Below are 23,730 nucleotides of genomic sequence, written 5' to 3' on the forward strand. Positions count from 1 at the left end.
AGTGGCATGTGGCTTGTGTATATCATCTGGGAGTGTAGAGGGAAAAGAGGAAGAACAATCACTTCTTTCTAACCTCGCTTCTCTCTGAGTGATTAGTGACTAGCCATATTGTGCCTGGACAAGAAGAAAGAGGAATGGTTAGTGCCATCTTGAGCACCTGGGCTGCACAAGTCAGCCCAACTGTTTACATGAGCACAAATTCGTAACTTTCTCTAGATTCTTGGCAAAAATGCAGAGCAACTAGTGACATTTTTAATGTAATTCAGGGTTGAACCAACATGAATCAGCTCTATGCATCATGCAGACACCATGGAGCCGATCCCCCACCCCTACCTTCAGGATAAAGGATCAGTGTAGATGTGCCCTTAGTACAGTAGAGTCTCACTTATCCAACATAAATGGGCCAGCAGAATGTTGGATAAGCGAATATGTTGGATAATAAGGAGGCATTAAGGAAAAGCTATTAAACATCAAATTAGGTTATGATTTTACAAATTAAGCACCAAAACATCATGTTATACAACAAATTTGACAGAAAAAGTAGTTCAATACTCAGTAATGCTACGTAGTAATTACTGTATTTATGAATTTAGCACCAAAATATCACGATGTATTGAAAACATTGACTACAAAAATGCATTGGATAATCCAGAATGTTGGATAAGCGAGTGTTGGATAAGTGAGACTCTACTGTATTTGAAATCTCCTACCAACCTTGTTCTCTCAGTTAATCTCTAAGATTCTGCAAGATTCCTTTGCATACTGATATCCCAGACTAAACATGGCCATGTCTTTAAATTCTGAAGTAAAATTCCCCCCTCCCAGTAAACAGGGAGCTACTGTGCAAAAGAGAAACCATCCTTCCACTTCTTCTATTCCACAGGCATAAATCCAATTCTAGATTAGGCCCACCCTGATAACTGTAACAGGGTAAGCAATCCCTGATTGGGTGATTTAATACAGATTGGAGGCTTGCCTGTGTGGTGACGAAATATACATTGGTAGGCTTCTGGTTTCTGTTGTAAGCTTGCACTCATGTTTCAGTTTATTTTGGTTCTCACTCATTCCTCATGGAAATGGCAACAGAGAGATGACTAATGCCCCAGAGGACAGGATCAGAATTCAAAATGAGTTCCACAAATTGGAGAGCTGAAACAAAACTAACAAAATATAAGGATAAATGTCAGATACTACATCTAGGAAGGAAAAATAAAATGCACAAATATAGGCTGAGTGGCACTTGAATTGACCGCAGTAATGTGAAAAGGATTTAGGGGCCTTAGACCACAAGCTGAATATGAGTCAACAGTGTGATGGTGGTGGCCAAAAAAACCAAATGGAGCTTTAGTCCGCATCAGCAAGTGTATAGTGTCCAGATCAAAGGGAATAGTAGTTGCAGTATCTTCGGCTTTGGCCAGACTTCACCTGGAATAGTGTACCTGTCTCAAGAAGAATATTGACAAGCTGGAATATGTTCAGAGAAGGAGAATAACGAAGATGGTAAATAAAAACTTTATGTGGAAAAACTTAGGGAGCTGGGTATATTTTGCTTGGGGAAGAAAAGACTTAAAGATGACATGAACCATCTTTAAATATTTGAAGCAAAATCATTTAGAAGATGGAGTGAGCATTTTTTCTTCTGCTCCAGAGACTAGAATATGGACCAATGGATCTATCTAAACATTAGATAGTACTTCTTTACTGTACCTGGTGGCACAGCAGGTTAAACCACTGAGCTGCTGAACATGCTGACCAAAAGGTCAGCAGTTTGAATCCGGTGAGCGGGGCGAGCTCCCATTGTTAGCCACAGCTTCTGCCAACCTAGCAGTTCAAAAACATGCAAATGTGAGTAGATCAGTGGTTCTCAACCTGTGGGTCCCCAGATGTTTTGGCTTTCAACTCCCAGAAATCCTAACAACTGGTAAACTGGCTGGGATTTCTGGGAGTTGTAGGCCAAAACACTGGGGACCCATAGGTTGAAAACCACTGGAGCAAATCAGTGGCTCTGGCGGGAAGGTAACGGCACCCCATGCTGGCCACATGACCTTGGAGGTCATGTGACCAGACAATTTCTTCGGCTTAGAAATTGAGATGAGCCCCCCCCCCCCCCCCCGAATCGGACACGACTAGACTTAATGTCAGGGGAAAACCCTTACCTTTACCTTACTGTACGATATGTTTGACAGTAGAATAAACTGACTCAGGTTCCACTGTATTTGGTGGTGTCATCTTTGGAGGTCTTTAATGAGACATTGGAAAGGCATCTTTCAAGAGTGCTTCTTTATGTACTGCAGCATCAAAAGGGGAGATTGCCACTGTGGAGCCCTACCCACACAATACTGCAGCTTTACCTCATTTGTGCTCCTGGTACCAGGAGAGTGAATTTTGTAGCGTCCTTTGAAATTTTACCAGTGATTGAATTCTTTCTTAGAGCAAGTCTTCTGTCTTGATATCAGTGAGAAAAGAATCTTCCAGCTGACCTTTATTTTCCAGGTTGTTTTTGTAACCTGCTTAGAGCACAAAGCTTATGTGAAAGAAGGATGCATGTTTTATGTTTACATTTTTTTCATAGGCATCTAAAATTGAAAATCTATTGTGATTGTATTTCCATACGTTTTTAAGATCAATTCTGGGGGTGCTGTGTTTTTTAACTTTGAATAGGCTTTGAATATGTTTTCATTGTTTTTAACTTTGAAGTTTTAAAATACTGTTTATATTGAATTATGCTTTAATGGTTGCATATTTGTATATTTTAAATGGTGTGCTAATGCTTTTATGTCAAGTCTGTTTGAGTCCCCTTCGGGAGAGATAAAGCAGGATATAGTAGTAGTAGTAGTAGTAGTAGTAGTAATAATAATAATAATAATAATAATAATAATAATAATACTAATAATAATAATAATAATAATAATATAGCTACAATCCTGTTAGCTGTTGATCAAGAGTAGAAATAACACTAAAAGCAACAGCATTGTTTGTGGGAGGTAGAATGAATACTTTCTGATCTAACTGGTGCTAATTATAGGGAACATAAAGCAGCTCCACTGGCTGTCAATAAGTAGCTGGTCCCAATTCAAGGTGCAGGTGATGACCTATAAAGCCCTACACGGTTCGAGCCCTGCCTATCTCCGTGATCGCATCTCCTCATACGAACCAGTGCGGGACTTAAGATCTGCTGGGGAGACCCTCCTCTTGCTCCTGTCCCTATCACAAGCACAGTTGGTGGGGATGAGGGAGAGGGCCTTCTTGGTGGTGGCTCCCTGGCTCTGGAACGCTCTTCCCAGAGAGATCAGACAAGCTCCTTCACTGTCTTCCTTCCGCAAGGAATTGAAAACTTGGTGGTTCCTGCAGATCTTTGAGCAGGATTAGTCCTTGGCCCTCCCTTTTGACCCAGCTCAGCACTTTATCTGCTTCCTGGCCCCAAACCCTCCTGTTGCACAAATCTTTAATAGCACCTTATAGCTGGCCATTCCAACGTTGAACTCTGAGTCACCATAACTGGCCTGTAAATGGAGTATTGTTATTAGTTTTATTTTTACTTGTTGAATCATATGTTGTGTATTTATGTTTATTACTTGTATTGTTTTTAAATTGTTGTTTGGTTCTGTTTTTATTATGTGTATTGTATTGTATTGTTTTTATCATGTTGGAAGCCGCCCTGAGTCCCCAGAGGAGATAGGGTAGTATAGAAAGTGCTGTTGTTGTTGTTGTTGTTGTTGTTGTTGTTGTTATATTCTGTGACTTCCTTCAAGTCAGTATGACTTCCAGGCTAAAACTTGTCTCCTCTTCCACCCAGTATCTATTTCCTCTCCCCTTCTTTCCACTCTCACATTCCCTTCGAGGTGAACAAACTATCAAATAAAAATTCCTGTTGAATGAAATGTTTGATAGTGTATTCAGAGAGGCTCTGGATTTACATTTAGATCTTGTCACTTAAATGTATTGCCCATTTCCGATTTACAAAAATCCCCACAACTAGATTCATTCAGCCCTAGAAAATGTTTCTCCTTCTTCTCATCAGTTACTGACTGCAAATAAAACTCTGTATAAAGGGGGGGGGGGGGGGTAGTTGGTAGGCATGGAGTTAGATTCCTGCTCTGTACATCCATTTCTGCCAAAGCACGAGAAGAAACATCTCTTCATTTACAAGGAATGATCCCACTGAATGCAAAGTATTTTATTTCATGTGCATATTATATACCACAAATTGGTCTTAGATTTTTTTTAATCTATGAAAACAAAAAGTATCTCTTCTGCTACTATGAACAAGAAGACATCAATGACAGAGATCTGCTTTCTCTCCCAGTTTCTTATATAATTCGGACAGCAACCTTTAAACATCCAGCCCTTTCAGGTCCTGCAACACTTATTCAGGAAGAGCAGAAAGATGCTGCAGTTTCAGCACCACACATTTCAGTCAGTGATGTGCAAGAATAACTTGTCTTTTAGATGTGTTGCATGGTAATTCCCATCATCTCTGGTGAACATGTCTGAGGAAAGTTGTGCTCAAACGGGATTGGGATCATATGTCCCTCCAGATGTTTTGCACTACAACCCTCCACTATCCCTTGCCATTGGCCATATGTCCCAAAATATCTGGAGCGTGAAAACTCCTTTCTACCATGTTAGAGGCAAGGTAAATCTCACACAATGTTAGGTTTAGGTACATATTGCTCTCCACATGCCCCATCAGCCCGAGCCAACATAGTCAGTGGTGAGTTATGCTGTGAGTTGTAACGAAGCAAGATTTGGAGATCATGCATTCCCCATCCGTGCTCAACACTGGTTTTCAGCTGGTTGACTGAGATCTATAACTGACTTAAAACCTGACCTAAGATGGATCACAATGAAAGCACATATGTATGGCAGTAAGTCCCCAGGAATTTATGGTAAAGGAAAGTTTTTTTTGTAAAACATATAAAGTGGAACTGTTGCATTTCAAATTGAAACTTCATTCTGAGTAGATTAGACTGCCTTGTTTATAATCTGTGGCAAAAGGAATAACATGGCAACAAATAAATGTGCCATTTCAGCTATGGCATAAGTAAAAGGTGTTGAACTTCCTGGGAATTGACTGTTAGTGATTTCTGCTTGGAATTGTCTTCAAAAAGCTGCAAAGCAGACACTGCATGTAATGAGCCCGAAGTCTAAGGATGCTGTAACTAAGCAACTAGGAAGAGTAATTGCATGGATTCTGAGGTTCAGCAGCACAGTACACACAAAGCAGCATTGCATTTTAATATAAACTGTCACAAGGAGTTTGATTGAACTGGGACTGGTTACGTATTAGAAAGGTGATGGAAGGCAACATGTAATAAAACAGGATACTGTCATTGTCTTGCTTTCACCATTGTCTGTTGCAAATTTGTCTATTTTTATTTTTTACCTTGCTGGCTTCTGAGCATTGTGAAAAGATGAGTTGCATAGATTTCCTGTGTGCATTAGATTGTAGGTGACTATGGGTGTCACAAGAGAGATGATGTGCTAGCTTCTACTATGCAAAGCAGCAACATCCCTCATAGTTGGAACTCTCCCCCACTTTCACAGGATATAACCTGTGCCATTAGGCATTAGTAGAAGAGCTGCCATGAGGGAGTGTTGATTGGCAAGCAGGTCATAGGATGACAATCTAACACCACTGGTTTATAGGCTGCCAGTTCTACTTTTTTTACTTCTTGATCAGAACGCAAACTGGGTTTTGTCTATCATGTGTTCCTGGAAGAGGTTTTAGGGCAGGTCCTTAGTAAGCAGTATGCCCATTGCCAGCAATCACTAATATTTTCTTAGTAGTCATGTCCTTGGACATCAGCCTCCTGCTGTAAGTCCACTTGGCCAGACAACAAGGCTGTGTTCAGACTAGGGACTATATTACACCAGTCTGTTATTCCATTACAGTTATATTAGCACAGTTATTAGCACAGATAGTGAATACATCCCACATAGAGTACCTTGATTATCACATATCTCTTCAGGAGTGTAGTTGCACTGATTTCCCATTACCAAGATCATACTTCTGCACATCCTCATAATTTCCGCCTTTCTATACTACTGCAGTTCCATTATTATTATTGTTGTTGTTATTGTTGTTATTATTGAGGAGCGGCTTAAAGAGCTGGGCATGTTTAGCCTACAGAAGAGAAGGCTGAGAGGAGACATGACAGCCATGTATAAATATGTGAGGGGAAGTCAAAGGGAGGAGGGAGCAAGCTTATTTTCTGCTGCCCTGGAGAATAGGACGCGGAACAATGGCATCAAACTTCAGGAAAGGAGATTCCAACTGAACATTAGGAAGAACTTCTTAACTGGGAGAGCTGTTTAACAGTGGAACTCTCTGCCCCAGAGCGTAGTGGAGGCTCCTTCTTTTGAGCCTTTTAAGCAGAGGCTGGATGGCCATCTGTCGAGGGTGCTTTGAATGCAATTTCCCTGCTTCTTGGCAGGGGGTTGGGCTGGATGGCCATGAGGTCTCTTCCAACTCTATGATTCTATGATTCTAGGTGCAGAATTTGATCATTAAAAATGAAAAGGCAAATATTAATATAAAAGAAAAGAGAAATAGCAGCTTGAGAATAGCAAGAAGGAGGGTAGAGAGGAGTACCATCCCCTGACATCATGTTACTGCCGCCATGTCAGCACAGAAGCCAAGGTGACCATTGCATCAAGACAGATGACAGGAACACTTTGGGACAGGAAGATTATTGAGAGGGGAAGGCAAACTGACTTATCATTAAATTCTGGACTAGCTTGAATCAAAGCCATGACTAATTTTGATTTCAGGGGAGGGGTTCTAAAAGAAAAAAAAACAATTTATATTCCAATTTTGGGTACAACATAAATGCCAGGCAACTTCCCCAACCTTTTAAATAAAATACAAATAAATATAGTTCTAATTACTAAAATAAACAGTGGGAGAAAGAGGAGAGGTCCTAAGGTAAAGGTAAAGGTTTTCCCTTGACATTACGTCTAGTTGTGTCCGACTCTGGGGGTTGGTGCTCATCTCCATTTCTAAGCCAAAGAGCTGGTGTTGTCCATAGACCCCTCCAAATTCATGTGGCCGGCATGACTGCATGGAGCACCCTTACCTTTCCGCCAGAGCGGTGCCTATTGATCTACTCACATTTGCATGTTTTCGAACTGCTAGGTTGGCAGGATCTGGGTCTAACAGTGGGTGCTCACCCCACTCCCTGGATTCTAACTGCTGATCTTTCAGTGGGCAAGCTCAGCAGCTCAGTGGTTTAACCCTCTGCGCCACCGGGGGTTCCATCAGAGAGGTCCTATCAGACTACAATTCCATTTTAAGTGCCATGAAAACATCTTGTAGAATTCTTGATTGGCAGTTTAGGGAGGGGCATTTAGATGCCCTGGGATTCCACAGGATGCAACATTGGAAGTTAAAGTGGAACCATAGTGCTATAACTGTATAGTGTGAAAAGTTCCTAGGACAAAGGAGGACCTAAGTGCAAATCAATCAGGCTGGATCCAACTCAGTGAGAAGAAATGGCATAGATAGTCTTGGAACATGGTGATTCATCTAGAGCAGGCTTGGGGTGGAGATACAGTTTTCTAGGTGTTGTTAAACTGCCACCACCAGCAGCCCAACTGAGCTGCATAACCAATGGTAAGAAATGCTGGGAGTTGCAGTTCAAAAGCACCTGAAGAATTTCATGATACCTTTACTCTGTCTAAAGGCTGAGCACAATAGGTTGTAGGGGAGTACTGTCTATTTGTTTTTTCTGGCATGCTCATGGCAAAGTGATAATCAGAACACTCTGATTCAGGGGAAAAAAAATCAATGGTATACTACCTCTAGGCTTATGCCCATGAAAAAGTATTCAAGGCTTCAGCACTAATGATTATACCAGTTTTTCCTCAGACAAAATAATGTGGTTGTGGCTGCTGAATAGCAATGGCTGTGCTTTGTCAAGCAGAAGGGGTGAAATGGGACCAGGACATATTGCTCAAGCCTGAGCCGCTTGCCATTATTGGCTGGATGCAGTGTTCCAGAAGGACTGATTCTAATCAGGTGAAACTTCACAGTGGACACAAAGGATAAATACAAAGCAAGGAGATTTCAACCGGTACAGATAAGGGCTTAGACAAACTATTTAACATAGACATTCTTTTGTTTTTATTAGTTAGCTGTTTGCCAACTTGATGGCCTCTATAACTCGAATTGTGTTGTAAGTTAGAAAGTTTTGTTAGCTGGCTAATGCAGTGAAATCCCCAAAGTTTAATTAAATTTTATCCTGGGTTTCATCTCTTTGGATGGTGTGAAGCTATTACCACTGGATCCTAATGGTGCTGCTAGTTAAGTGTATTATGGCACATACTTTTTTAATGGCACCCTATTAAATAAATAGGCTCAGCAGGACAAAGTTAAATCAATGAGTTTCACAAAGCACAGGCATGTACACACACACAAGCATCAGTAATAGCGCTGACATCCCTTTGCTGCTTTTGCTTCTCTTGTAGCTGTCTCTCTCTCTCTCTCTCTCTCTCTCTCTCTCTCTCTCTCTCTCTCTCTCTCTCTCTCTCTCTCTCTCTCTCTCTCTCTCTCTCTCTTTTTTTTGCACTGGTCCATGGCTAATAGCAATGAATACTATTTGCCTCTCCGCAATTGCAGATGGATGCCACGTAGGACATACTATGTGGAATGCTATCATTTCCTCATTCTACATCTTGAAGTGTTTACACACAAACACATTTGAGTCCTCATTCAATATATACATGTGAAAGGAGGGCAAGTGGACTAGCAGGCGATGATGAGAATAACAGAAGAGACGTCTCAGAATTGATGGGAATTAAATGAGCAGAAACAAGAGAACTGTGACTGAAGGCACAAGAGAGAGATGAAAAGGAAACTTGAGAAAGACAAAACAAGTGGTGGAAAAGAAGATGAAAGATATGAGCCAGCAGTGCAAAGAGCAGCTGCTCTTCTTCTTCAAGGGTGCAGGGGATATGAAAACATGGGCAGTTTCTGCTTAGTATTGATTCTAGCTCATTTGTTAAGTCCCCTTCAATTGAAACAATTTATTTGTTTAAGCAGAAGCTGCCTTCCGAAAGTATATCTTCGGGTGCTTCTTGGATGTGCACTTGCATAACCCAGCTGGAAGCTACCAAACCAAGAGAGACAAACTGCTTAGACGTCCTAAATGCTTTTGAAATGCTGGGGTTTATGTAATGGTTGAACACAGAAGCGCCCTTGCGAAGGTCAAGGAAATGTCCAGGCAGCAAGCTTCCTGCAAACCTTGCTGCCCCTTCTCTATTCCCTATCACAATAGGACATTATTAATGTTGACATCACAAGCAGATCTTGTCTCTCTGAATCATACGAATTGTTTGAAACCAGAATGATTTAGTTTACAGCCAATTTGACAAGCTAAAGTAGAGTAACTGAGAACACCCTAAGGACCTATTCAGGATATCACACAATTTGCCTTGCTTCTTCTGTAGCAAATTTTAATCATGTTCACAAACATGGCACTAATATAAAATGTCAAATACAGTGGCACAATTGAAAAGTTACAGTAAACTGTCACACGCTTGAGCTCTGGGTTCATTCTCTCTCTTCGTTCTTCTCCTCGTGGCCTTCTGGGCTAACTCATAATTTGCTCTTACATTAAAACTGGCCAGAATATGGCTATCCTATAAAGTGGTAACTGTTGGAAATAGCATCCTTCTACAAGCCTCCTATACTAGTTAATTGTTAAGTATATAATTGACTATATTGTATGTATACATTGGTATGCAGTTTTACCTTAACTCTATGTTTGAAGATGTGGGAGGGTCTACAGACCACGTGACTCAGATCTGAGAATGTTCAGAGTGAGACTCCATTTTAGAATCTGTTTGAATAAGAAGTCAGTTTGAAGTCAGTTAATTCAATTGATATTAGAGTATGAGTCAGTTTGCATCAGTTGATGTTTGCAACTGATGGTGGCAAACATGGGAGACGGTGGTGGGGTATAAATAAAGATGATGATGATGATGATGATGATCCGAGTATAGTTGATGTATGAAGTCAGTTGAGTATAGTTGAGTATAATACAGTATGCTGCTGTGAGTAGTCAGCTTATATTAAGTCAGTGTTCAGTAATTAGACTGAAGAGTTAGTTAATATGAAACCAATAAGCAATGTACCTGTATGCTAATATATGAAGTTTGTAAGTTTGTAAGTAAATCAACTTTGTTAACTTTTAACAAAGGCTACTTATTTTTGGTCTCTTGAGAGCATGATTTGAAAGCAATATATTTTCTGGGAGAGTAGATGCTTTTTTAGGGGGGGGGGGCAACTGAAATAACATTTCTGAAGATCTGTTATATATTTTATGCATTGGCATATCTTTTCCCCTAACAGTTCAGAGAGATAAATAGGCATATCAGTCTAACAGTTGCCTTGCATGAATATTAGTGGATGTTTACCTCTAAGGAGAAGATTGATTCAATTGAGTTTTTAACTCTTCTCAGGAAGGTCATACTTTACAAAAAGGTTATAATTATTCTAATGCCAGTTAATCTCCAAAAAGCGTCACGCTTCCAAATGACTTTGGAGTGGCTGGTTTTCCAAAATGGTTACGATCTCTAGCCTTTCCAAAAGTAACAAACAAGAAATGCACACTCTTGCATTTCTCAATTCAAAATCTCAATTCCATTCTGGTTTTCAGGCCAAGTGGGCAATCTGCATATCACGGTTTATCTAGATCAGTGGTTCTTAGCCTGTGGGTCCCCAGATGTCTTGGCCTTCAAATCCCAGAAATCCTAACAGCTGGTAAACTGGCTGGGATTTCTGGGAGTTGTAGGCCAAAACACCTGGGGAGCCACAGGTTGAGAACCACTGATCTAGATGTAACAGGAAACTATGATTTGACATAAAAGGTCAAGATAGGAACCTGAGCATGTAAACAAAAGATCAAGATAAATAAACCAGGTTTATTTATGCAACACCAAACTAGAACTTTATTATTATATTTAAATAAGCAAAATTTTAGGAAACAACTCTTTTAGATTACAGAATTCTTCACCCCAAGCCCTGAAAATGAGGCATCTCTATCATAGAATCATAGTATCATATAGAGTTGGAAGAGACCTCATGGGCCATCCAGTCCAACCCCTGCCAAGAAACAGGAAAATCGCATTCAAAGCATCATCATCTTCCATCAATAAGTTTTGTTTTCAGGTTTTAATATTAATATGCACCGGTGAGGCAGGGAGGTTGCAAATGTAAGATTGCAGGCCAGTTAGTTATACCTGTTTGAGCAAAAGTAATACAGCTGGTCTATCTTTTTTGCTTTGTTATACTATATAACAATCTGTTAAAACATTCAGCCTCTTTGAGTCCCCTTCAGGGGAGATAAAGCAGGGTATAAAATAAATATAATACTAATACAGTAAGTAGCATGCATTGTGCTAAATAAATATTTTCATATTTAAGACAGATAAAACATATGCAAATTGAAAACAGGATTGTCACTTCTTACTGCACTGTACAGAAACTCACTTTGCTAATTAGCAGATGTATTATTATAGAAGGTTGGGTTGCTGACCTGATGGTTGCTGGTTTTAATCAAACACAGGGAGAGAGCAGATGAGCTCCCTCTGTCAGCTCCAGCTCCATGCGGCGACTTGAGAGATGCCCCCCACAAGGATGGTAAAAACATCAAAACATTTGGGTGTCCCCTGAGCAACGTCCTTGTAGACGGTTAATTTTTTCACACCAGAAACAACTTGCAATTTCTCAAGTCACTCCTGACAAAAAAAAATAGTAGGTATGGTGTATGAAATTAAAATTAAAAGGGAAAGGGAAACTAGATGGGGATTGAGAAGGCAAAAACTTTCCTTACTAGTTTAATATGTCGATTTATATTTAATAGACATTGCACTCCTCATTCAATAGAAAGGTAGCAACATTCTTCCAAAGTATCAGATGTTACTGTCATCACATGCTTTCAATGGGCAGGAGATATTGCCCATGGCCTTGTTAAACCATGGCTGACTAGACAGAATTGTTCTATTCTTTCACAATCTGATGTTTAGCCACAGTTATTATCGTCAAGCTTTTTGTAAGCCAAGGCATTTCTCTGGAATATTGAGCCGTCTCAGAAAAAGAACATGTAGTACGAATCTGATAAGCCATGGCACATCTAATATATTAGATGTCCAAAATGATTTTAAACTTTTGAGCCATTTGTAGTATGCTGCTTCATCCAGAGTGGTTCAGAGTGTTTATTTCCTTACTGAGATTCCTTTAAAAAAGAGAAAGATTGTATCTCTTGAAGCTATACAGAAAGACAATGGGGGAGACTGTAGAGAAGCAATTCACTAGAGTGAATGGTAGAGGAAACACCATAGAATCATAAAGTTGGAAGAGACCCCAAGGACCATTCAGTCTGCCCCTGCCATCGATGAAAATACAATCAGATTACCCCCAACCAAAGGCCATCCAGCCTTTGCTTAAAAACCTCAATGGAAGGAGACTCCACCATTCTCCAAGGCATCATATTTCACTGTTGAACAGTTCTTACCATCAGGAAGTTCTTCCTAATGTTAAGATGGAATCTTTTTTTTTCCTGCAATGGTCCAAATTTCTACCTGTAGCATATGTAGAAATAATTAATAATATTATTTTAAAACATAATACACAGACTCAATTAAATGCCACCAATGGGGATTGGAAGAATCATAGAATCATAGAGTTGGAAGAGACCTCACGGGCCATCCAATGCAACCCCCTGCCAAGAAGCAGGAAGATGCCTGATAAATGTATTTTCTGGTTGCTTGAGAGTTACTATTAAAAATGGATTAACTTAATATGATAATCCATACAATACCATACCACAAACTCTGTTTATGTTATTATATAATTCTGTTTGACTACATGTAGTTTAATTTATTGATGTTAGGTTTAATTTACTGAAGTTAGGTTTTAATTTGATGTTAGGTTTTAATGTTATTTTTATATGCAGGCTTTCTCTGGAATTTTAGGTCAGTGTTTGTTTACGGAGACATTGAATGTTTGCCATTGTATGTTGGAATCTGCCCTGAGTCCCCTTGGGGAGATAGGGCGGCATACAAATACAGTTTATTATTATTATTATTATTATTATTATTATTATTATATTGACTTGATATTAACATCAAAATACAGCAGTTAAAAGCAAATAGAGATAAATAAAGACAAACTCAATGCAGTACAGTATTATTGTGCAGTATTATTTCAAAAAGCTTTGTGAATGCAATGAATTTCAATTAAATGTTTTTGCTGGTTGCTTGAAAGTTCCAGTTAATTGAAAGTCTAGTGTATATCAAAACTTGTAACTATAAAGAAATTGACACAAAAAGCTATGTCACAACCTATCAATGTGTTCCTCCTACAACTCATATGGAGAGGGTTTGAAAGATGGGCCGACACACAGAAGAAACTATGCTGACTGCCAAAACGAAGGCTAAATTCTTATTAGGATCATCAGCTGTGAGTCCTTATAGGCTGTTGTTAAATGGCTAAATCCAGGTCTAGTTTCAACTAGATTTAGACCTCTTACAAAAAATAGGGCATATTGGTCATGACTTGTCTAAGTTGCATCTTTTATTTAAAGCTGGGAATAAAACTGGATGTAACCCATGGATATTTGTGAAAGCAGGGGAACAACGAATACAGATTGGTTGTAATTATTTTCTGCCTAGTGGTACGTTCCCTTTTTTATGGAGCTGAAGAATGAGGAATTAAAAACATCTTTATTAATTACTTGGATGAAGGTTTAGAGGGCATGCTTATCAAGTTTGCAGATGATATCAAATTAGGTGGGATAGCTCTAGAGGACAGGATCAGAATTCAAAATGACCTTAATGTATTAGAGAGCTGGACCAAAACTAACAAAATGCATTTCAACAAGAAAAAATGTAAGATACTACATTTAGGCAGAAGAAATTAAATGTAAAGTTACAGGATGGGTGATTCCTGACTCGATAGCAGTCCATGTGAAAAAGATCTTGGACATGAGCCAACAGTGTGATGCAGCAGCTAAAAAAGCCAATGGGATTTTGGGCTGCATCAAAAGGAGTATAGTGTTTAGATCAAGGGAAGTCGTAGTGCCTTTGCATTCTGCTTTGGTTAGACTTCACCTGGAAAAACACTGCGTCCAGTTCTGGGCACCACAGTTCAAAAGAGATATTGACAAGCTGGAAGGTGACCAGAGGAGGGTGACTAAAATGTTCAAAGGTCTGGAGACCAGGCCCTATGTGGAACGTCTTGAAAAACTGGGTATGTTTAGCCTGCAGAAGAAAAGGTTGAGACATGATAGTCATGTATAAATATATGAAAGGGTGTCATAAGAAGGAGCAGACCTGTTTTCTGCTGCCCTTGAAACTAGGATTCAGAGCAATGGGTTCAAATTACAGGAAAAGAGATTCCACCAAAACATTAGGAAGAACTTCCTGACCGTACAAGCTGTTCAGCAGTGGAACTCTCTGCCTTGGAGTGTGGTGGAAGATCCTTTCTTGGAAACTTTTAAACTGAGGCCATCTGTCAGGGATACTTCAATTGTGCTTTCCTGCATGGTAGAGGGTTGGACTAGATAGCCCACATGGTCTCTTCCAACTCTATTATGATATGATTCTATATTTTAGTCATGTACTATAGAATGTAATTGTGCTGAATCCTCATTAAGTCTGGCAGAAGTTTTGAAATTGGCTTCCACTATAATATGTTTAGGTTTTAACTCTGTAACTCACATGCTGATCAAGTGGCCATAGGTATTCACATATCCTTACAGTACATTCCACGAGTTTAGTAAAACTTACCCCCAGGTAAGTATGCATGCCAAAGGTGTGTAACCTTTTGGATGACCAGAGAAAATAGCAGGCACAATTATAACTATGATTCTTCCCTTTGTTCAATACACAAGTGTTAGGGGGATCTGCATCTTCTACTTTTCATTCCCAAAGATGACCTCTGTCAGGTTTGTAACTGTGGTATGCAGAGGGGTGGTATACCTTTGGCCCTATGAGCTGCACGGCCTGAGGAAAACCTGAAGTTATGGATATGACCCATTGACTGGAAAAAGGACAGGCAAATCGGGACTTGTGAGGCACATGCAATCACCAAGATCTTCAGAAAACAGACCTCTAAACCATTTTCCCTTAAAAAAAAATTGCCAAAATGCATGTTAGGGGATGTGGGCAACAATGTGGGTGGATTGATGATTTGGCCTTCTTCAAATGCAACCTCCTTGCATTCCACAGTTGCTGACTCAGGTCTGTAAGTTCACCAAGTCTCATGTATAAAATTGCACCCCTCAAAAATACTATGTTTCCCCTTTTGATGTATTGTTTATCTATTAATGGAAGAATTATTTTTCAGTGTTCTGTGATCCATATTGTTAATTTGTGTCCTCCCTGATTGGTTTTAACAGATGAGGATAACGAAGAAGAGGCTGAAGTAAACGAGAATGCAGGTTAGTTTGTATGTACATTTGTGTCTCTCTCTTTGTGTACGTATAACAACACACATTTTTTCAATTGAATCTTATTTTTCAGCTGAAATATGTCAAGAGTGGGTCAGTCTTAGTCAGAACATGTGTTGATATGCAGATTGCTATAGGTTTTCAGATTATGTGTTCTGATTTTATGTGCTGTTTCTTAGACATAGACAAAAATCAGAAACTTCTTTTACTCTAGAACAGATGATTATTTTGGAGGCAACACTCCCTTTCTTAGTCACTTCTGATTTTAAAAAATACATGAAAAATGTAGCACAATTGTAGTCACACCAGTATTTTTAAAGGCAATATTATGTGTAGTACAGGTAGAAAGAATATTCACAAATGTTCTTACAACAATACTAAGACATCTGTCAAAGAAAAGGTCATCTGCTCTCAGATTTTTTTTTAAAAAGAAATTGTGCCAAAACTTGCTTTGTGCAAAAATATTTTTGCAAAATATGCTGTTTTCTGCACAAAATGGGATGTTTGTGTGCAAAACCCAAACTTGTACGATCATATTTGTTTTGCAAATAAATTTTCAAAGTGCACAAACTGTCACTGAAAAATGCATACATTTCTCCAACAGAAAATTCCAATATTATGAAGAAAATGAAATAAGCAAAGATTCGTCTCCCTTTTGTATTTATGGAAATGTTGAAAAGACATATTGGAACAGCCTAGTCAAAGTTCTTTCTAGTGATTAGACATTTAGCAGACAAGGGAATATGTAGAATCTTTTTCAGAGTGTGAATCCCTTAAAAATGGCATGGGATACTTCATTAAAACATAGCGCAAGTTGAGTACCCCTTATCCAGAATTCCAACATCTAAAATACGTCAAAATCTAATATTACCAACATGGGTGTCTAAGATAGTGCACCATTGCTTTCTAATGGTTCAATTTACACAAACATTGTTTCATGCTCAAAATATTTAAAATATTTTATATACAATTGCCTTTAGGCCATGTGTATAAGGTATATATATGAAGCATAAGTGAATTCCGTGTTTAGGTTTGGATCACATCGCTACAATATCTCATGCATTTCTAAAAAATTGAAAATAAAGAACACTTTTGGTCCCAAGCATTTCAGATTAGCAATACTCAAACTGTATTTCCCTTTTCACAAATTGTCACACTGCCTTCAAGATGCTACTGTATGTGGGTGTCAAAATCACTCCAGGATTATTAGAGCACTGTACCAGCAATGCTATGCCCTCAGTGAAGATTAGATCTTATTGTCAACAGTAAGTGGCATCCCCTTTCAGTACTGTCTCACAGCCAACATTGGAAAAGGCATCCCTCACATTCACATGCTCTGCATTCTGCTGTTTATTTAGCAGGGTGCTCTTGGCCTCTAAGCCCCAGCGCGGCTTTAACATGTCTGTTGCCTCTGGGCAACAAGCATGAAGGAAATGTCATCACATTCATATGAGAGCAAACAGCCTGTTCCAGAATGGAACTATATATTTCAAAAAGAAGGAGAACACCGATCTTAGCTAGATAGATTTTTTTTAAAAACTTTTTGTTAGTGTGAATCTGCTTCTTTCTGAGCTGGTATTAAGACCAGGTGTTATAGGTGATATTTCAGAGGAGGGAGCTGGCAAAATTATCTTGAGTATTTTTTCCCTAAGCAAACCCTATGAAATTCATGGGGTCACCATTAGTCAAGAGGAAACTGAAGACACACATACACATGATCTTAAAAGCTAAACAGGGTTAGCCCTGGTTAGTAATTACATGGGAGGCTGCCAGTGAATAGCAGGTGCTGTAGGCAGGGCCGGCCGGAGATAATTTTCAATGTTAAGCGGGGGTGCTGAAAAGCGCCCCCGCCACTGGCCCCGCCGCCCAGCGTGCCCTGGCCCCGCCTCCCACGCAGCGTGGGAGGTGGGGCCAGGGCGAATAGCGTGGGAGGCGGGGCCAGAGTTGGCCCCGCCTCCGGCGCTATTCGCCCTCGCCCGTCTGGCCTTTTCTAGCTGGCCAGACTGCAGCGGAGGTCCCTCCAGGCCGCAATCGCGTCCTGGAGGGACCTCCGCTGCAGTCTGGCCAGCTAGAAAAGGCCAGACGGGCGAGCGGGAGTAGCGCGGGAGGCGGGGCCAACTCTGCCCTCCCGCCCAGCGTGCCCTGGCCCCGCCTCCCACGCTGCGTGGGAGGCGGGGCCGGGGCACGCTGGGCGGGGGGGCGGGGCCAGAGCTGGCCCCGCCTCCCACGCTACTCCCGCTCGCCCGTCTGGCCTTTTCTAGCTGGCCAGACTGCAGCGGAGGTCCCTCCGCGATTGCGTCCTGGAGGGACCTCCGCTGCAGTCTGGCCAGCTAGAAAAGGCCAGATGGGCGAGGGCGAACTGGGCGGGAGGCGGGGCACCGTCAGGGCGGTGCCCCGCCTCCCGCCCAGCCTGACGGCGCCCCCCCGGACCTGCGCCCGAGGCGGCGGCCTCACGTGGCCTCCATAGTGGGGCCGGCCCTGGCTGTAGGCTATATTTCAAAGGAAAGAATTGGTGAAAACACCTGAGTATTCTTTGTCTAAGGGCACTTCCAGACATAACTTAAACCCACACTGAAGCAGGAGCCCAAAAGGTTCTCTCTTTTTTTTTTGGTATCAGGAGTGACTTGAGAAACTGCAAGTTACTTCTGATGTGAGAGAATTGGCTCACTGCGAGGATGTTGCCAGGGGAAGCTCGGATGTTTTGATGTTTTTAACATCCTTGTGGAAGGCTTCTCTCATGTCCTCGCATGGAACTGGAGCTAACAGAGGGAACTGGATTCGAACCGGCAGCCCAAAAGGTGTGAGATGGCAAATGGGGACTCACTACCTGGGGGTGAGTCCCCCATGCCCAATACCTCATTAGACCCAGGCTTTCTGAAAGGCCCAGATCTAATGGGATATCTAATTAATTCAGAACAAACCAGGTAAACCCTGCTTTGTTACAAATTAATTTTCTTTTTCCTGAGGTGTCATTTGGATGCTTTAGGTAAAAGCATGACAGGCCCTGCATTTTTGGACGTGTCTGGAAGGGCCCCCAGAAAGCCCTATGAAGTTCATGGCATCACCATAGGTTGCCAAGCGACTCCAAGGCATTTAAACACATGGGCTATGTATTTTAGGCAGTGGCCTTCTTTGTACTTCCTCCAATGTCTGCTTGCATCATCATTTCCAGTCCTGCTTCAGGTACCAACCCCAAGCAAGGTAAACTCCGAAAAGCAGGACTTTTAGAACAGTGGCATATATATGAACACACATACACACAACCATCAATTATGAAATGAGGGATCTTTCTGAGGTTCTCACTGCCTCCTAATATTTTTGTAGAGGAAAGTCAGAGTGCATGTCTTATTCACCCAGCCCCTTTTTTGTCTAATATGTGTTTTTGAAGCTTTTGTGTGATAGTTTTAATATTTTTCATTTTTCTTCCCTGGAGGTTTAAAGAGTTTTAGCACCACCGAATGCCTTACTGCTTACTGTTACCCATAAATTAATATCTACAATGACTCGAAAGTATACTCAGATGTTTTGAAACATGATGTGCAGTATCAGTATGACCATTCACTTCGAAGTCTCCATATGTAACTAAACTACTTTCCTCTCTGTGCTCTTATAGCAGTTTCCCTTTGAAAAGTCAAGGGAAAAGCATCATTTGAAGCATTGGATACAGTGGCTCATAAGTGCCAGTGCCCAAAAACATATGTTTTTTAAACTGAATAACTTGCCAAATGTACCTGTTGCAATGTAAGTTACCGACAGATTCAAATTACCAATTTAAAAGAAAGGGATTCCAGTTTTCTAAGGAAAATAAGATACTCCAGTTTCTTCTGCTTTTCAGCCTTTGAAACGACACCAGTTCTAATTAGATTGTGCTACAAGTCCATGCAAAAATTAGTCCATTAGACTGGAATGTGCACCTCTACATCTGCTCTCCTTCTGTTAGAGATGGACTGAGGCTTGCCACAGGCATGTCATCACTCACAGAGGCATCAGGCACTTTAAAATGCAGTTGGAGTGACTAGACAGAGTGCACCTGTTGGAGGCACAACATGTTTATTTTTTCATGTTTGAACATTGGAAGATGGTTACATGAGCACCTGGCACCTAATTGAGAAGAAAGGAGATGGTGAGACATAGAAGCATAACGTTTCCATGGTGGCAACACAAACTGGCTTGGTGTAGCTGGAGGAGAGAACAGGAAAAGGCAAGGCAGCGCTGAGGCACAATAAAACTTATTGGATAACAGTCTGTTCTCAGATATGAGGGAACTGGAGCTGAAGGGGAAGGGAGCTTCAGCTGAGCTGAAGAACCTACCCTAAACATTAAGAAGAACTTCCTGGTGGTAATAGCTGTTTGGCAGTGGTATTTGCTGCTGCCTTGGAGTCCATTGGAATCTCTTTCTCTGAAGGTTTTGAAGTAGAGGCTGGATGGTCATCTGCTGGGGATGCTTTGATTATGTGGTCCCACATGGCAGGGGACTGGGCTGAATGACCCTTGTGGTCTCTTCCAACTCTAAAATTCTTTGATTCGATGGTTTATAGGCACAGCCACATAGGATGAGATGCTCTGAACATCACAGCAAATTAAAACTTTCCATGGTGATGGACATGCTTTTGAAAAAGATCTAGACCCACTGGTTTGGGCATTTGGAGTAAATAGTCATATCCAAATATCTTCTTAAATCTAATTCTAGTTCGGCTTTTTAAAATTAATTCACATGGGATGTGCATATGTCTCTTTTCAGAAGTCCACCTACAATGTCCTTCATTGTGTCCTGATCAGATGCCTTTATAGTTGTATTAATTATACTTCGAGTACTTAAAAAAAGGGGTATGCAAAATTCTGTTTGGTGATTTGGGTATCCTTTTGGAATGTCGGGGGGGCAGGGTGGTGGAGGAAGAATGGGAGGCACTGTGCTGCAGTGGTTCCAGTCATACCTCTTAGGCAGGTTCCAGATGGCGATGCTTGGGGACAGCTGCTCCTCAAAAAAGGAGCTGTTATGTGGTATCCTACAAGGTGCCATTCTATCCCCAAGGCTCCTTAATATTTTCACAAAGCTGCTGGGAGATATCATCTGTAGTCATGGGGTGAGGTATTATCAGTATTCTGCTGATGCCCAAATATATTTCTCCATGACTTCAAGAAGACCTTCAGCTAAGGATAGTGTGTCTCCTTTGAATAAACGTCTAGAGGAAGTAATGGGCTGGATGAGGAAAAACAAATTGAAACAAAATCCACACAAAACAGAAGTGTTTGCTATCAAAGGTCCTAATCTGGAGCGTCAACCAGTTCTGGATGGGGTTACACTCCTCCTCAAAGACTGTGTTTACAGTTTGGGAGTGCTCTTGAATCCGCCTCTCCAAATGTCAGCCCAGGTAGATGCAACAGTCAGGGGTGTTTAGAACCAGCTTCTCCTGGTTCTAAACTGCACCCCTTCCTAGATTTGGAGGACTTGAACATGGTAGTACATGTGCAGGTGATCTCAAGGTTGGACTTCTGCAAAGCACTTTACATCGAGCTACATTTGTACCAAGTTCAGAAACCCTAGTTGGTTCAAAATATGGCAGTCAAATTGGTTACAGGAACATATAGGTATGAACATATTACACCCATCCTAAAGTCACTTCACTGGCTGTCAATTAGTTTCTAGGCAAAGGACAAGGTGCTGGTTTTAAAGCCTTACATGGTTTGGGTCCAATTTACCTAAAGGATCGCCTTCTCCTGTACAATCTGCCCCAAACACTTAGGTCCTCTGGGGGCCATCTGCTCCAACCAACCAAACCCTGACTGGTGACCATTACCCAAACCTTCTCATCAGCCGGCCCAATACTGTGGAATGACTTGTCAGAAGATTTCTGATAGCTAAATGAGCTGTCAGAATTTTAAAAACCATTTAAAGACCTATCTCTTTCGGCAGTCCCACCCAGCCAGTTTTTAAGTATGAATTTCAAATCCGTGATCTTTGTTTAATCTCTGTTTTGTACGTATTTTAATACGTATTTTACAGAAATATGTTTTAATATGTAGGTTTATAGAAATGCATTTTAATATGTGTATTTGTGGTATTTTTCTTTACAATGCTTATGTGTTTTAATTATTCTGTAACTTGCTTTGAGCCTGGAGGAGAGGCGGGTAAGAAATAAAATTATTATTTTTATATTATTCAGGAAAACTCCCACCTTTTTCTCTTGTTCTCTCTCTCTGTCTTTCGGCCTTGTTTACCTCAAGTGAGTGCTCCACCTGGAGCGGGGGGGGGGGGCTTTGGAAAGAGCTGGAGGAGGCTGCCAGGGAAGAAAGAAGAGGAGGAGCCATCATCATCAGGCACCCATTCTTGCCTGATTTGTGAGGCCACCTCAGATAGGATGCTGCTCAGCCCTATCACCCCCTTAGCTGAAAGATTCAGCTGCTCATGATCTGTTCCAGTTAAAGATTTTTTTGTGTCTTGCCCGGTCTGTTTTTGGCATCTGGATGCCAGATTTCCAAATCCCAAATCGCCAAACGGAATTCTGCACACTCCTAGTAAATAAGGCTAGAAAGAAAGGCAGGAAAGGCTTCCCTAGGCCTATCCTTCAGAGAGGGCCCCACCGGGAACTCACTTTCCCAGCATTGAATGAGTCTCTTCACTCCCTCCTAAAGCATGATGGAAGTTGAGGTTTTTCTCTCTCTGTTTCTCAGAGGCCTGGTTGAATGTGTCCATTCCCCTCCCCTCTTGTAGTGCATTCTGTTTGGGACTTCAATTTCCATCCACTTGTGTGTGTGTTTTTTTTAAAATGTTATGGTAAAACCTTTTAAAAATTCCCAAAAAATCAGTTGATTGGTGAAATGTTCTGAAACTTGGCAGGTTTGCAATCGTAAATTTGGCCTACAAGTGAGGCAAGTTTTAATCTGATACGCCTAAAAATGATGGAGATACGAGTCTCTAAAGTTTCCCCATCAGAACAAAAACAGCACTCCCCTCCCAATTTCAGTAATTTCCAGAAAACAGAGTGGGGGGGGGGGGGGCAGCCAAAAACAAAATTGAAAAATGTACAGTTTTGGGGCATTGTGCACAGTTCTACATAATATATCCATCTTGAAAAAAGATATTATTTTGAAATTCCTTTCTCTATATATCAAATCTCATTTTGAGAACAGACACTATGAGTTTTAGGCAGGTCTGAGTGTTTGTATGGGTCAACCTAGTTATAATGCAAAACAAAAAGAGGTTTAAAAATTGATTAACTGTCACCCTCCACCCAGTAGAGGAACTGAATGGGTAAGATAGAAATGATAGCTCTTTATGTCAGTTCCCTCTCCTCATACATAGTGGACTATCACAAGGAGACATTTCTGTAAAAGTATTCACAAAATGTTCATAATACAGTATGTAATGGGCACTAAGGTAAAAAAAATGAACACGAGCTGCTTTACACATAAAATAGGCTGCACTGAATTCCCATATACCTTGACATTGTGTTCCAAGAGATAAGGTACATCTCATAAACCCATTGGTTTCACAATCTTTGTTGCTGGAAATTATGTGTCTTTTTCTTCTGCATCCAGTCACCTTGAATCCCCATGGGGAAAAGGCAGGGTGCATATAAAGTTAATAAATAAAAAATGAGCCATCAAAAATAGGCAGAGGAACACCTTGATATACCTTTTCTGATTCTGGGAGCTTCTTTTTTCTAGCTGTTTGGGCAACATGTAAAAACCACTGCTTTGGCTTCGCTTTTATGGCCAGAATGGGCCCAAAGTGCCTAAGCAACATGCAGGTCCATGGGGGGGGGGGCGCAGGGGGGGGCGGTCCTGCCATGATATGAAAGTGTTCTTAATTGATCAGGTGGGGGTTAACTGATGCAATTCAATGATTGAACAAACGATGTCAGTCATGACAGTATATGATTATTTTGAGTAGGCCTAGAGTTGATTCACAATAGCTTATAATCTCTAAGGATCTCATCACATGGAGGTCCTTGATGCAGGGGCCAGTGAGGGGAGCCATAGGGCAGCAGGGCAAATTCATCGCCCAGCACCACACATTTGCCCCCACATCACCTGCACCACGTGCTTGCCCATCACACACCAGAAAGCCTACCCTTCTGGCATGCTCCTGCACTGTTCCCATGATTTTCTATCCGGACACTGGTGGTCTCCTGTGTTCAGATTTCTCCCTCTTAAAACACTTCACTGATGCAGCCAACATGGAGCTCTGCCAGAAGTAGATGTGCGTCATTTGATGAGACCAGGCCAGCTCCATGATTTCTGCGTGGGTGAAGTGTACTCCAACGGGGAACTT

General features: G+C 41.0%; 1 protein-coding gene across 5 annotated transcripts in view; it reads left to right on the forward strand.

Annotated features, from left to right (window-relative positions):
• Positions 1–23,730, forward strand: part of macrod2 (mono-ADP ribosylhydrolase 2) — a 1,355,048-nt gene that overhangs the window by 1,169,945 nt on the left and 161,373 nt on the right. For all 5 annotated transcript variants that reach the window (XM_062969120.1, XM_062969122.1, XM_062969121.1 and 2 more), the window contains exon 10: positions 15,405–15,446. In XM_062969120.1, coding sequence (XP_062825190.1) covers positions 15,405–15,446 — 42 coding nt within the window. The remainder of the gene's footprint in view (positions 1–15,404; positions 15,447–23,730) is intronic.

The sequence above is a fragment of the Anolis carolinensis genome, chromosome 1, assembly GCF_035594765.1.
Source record: "Anolis carolinensis isolate JA03-04 chromosome 1, rAnoCar3.1.pri, whole genome shotgun sequence".
Taxonomy (NCBI): Eukaryota; Metazoa; Chordata; class Lepidosauria; order Squamata; family Dactyloidae; genus Anolis; species Anolis carolinensis.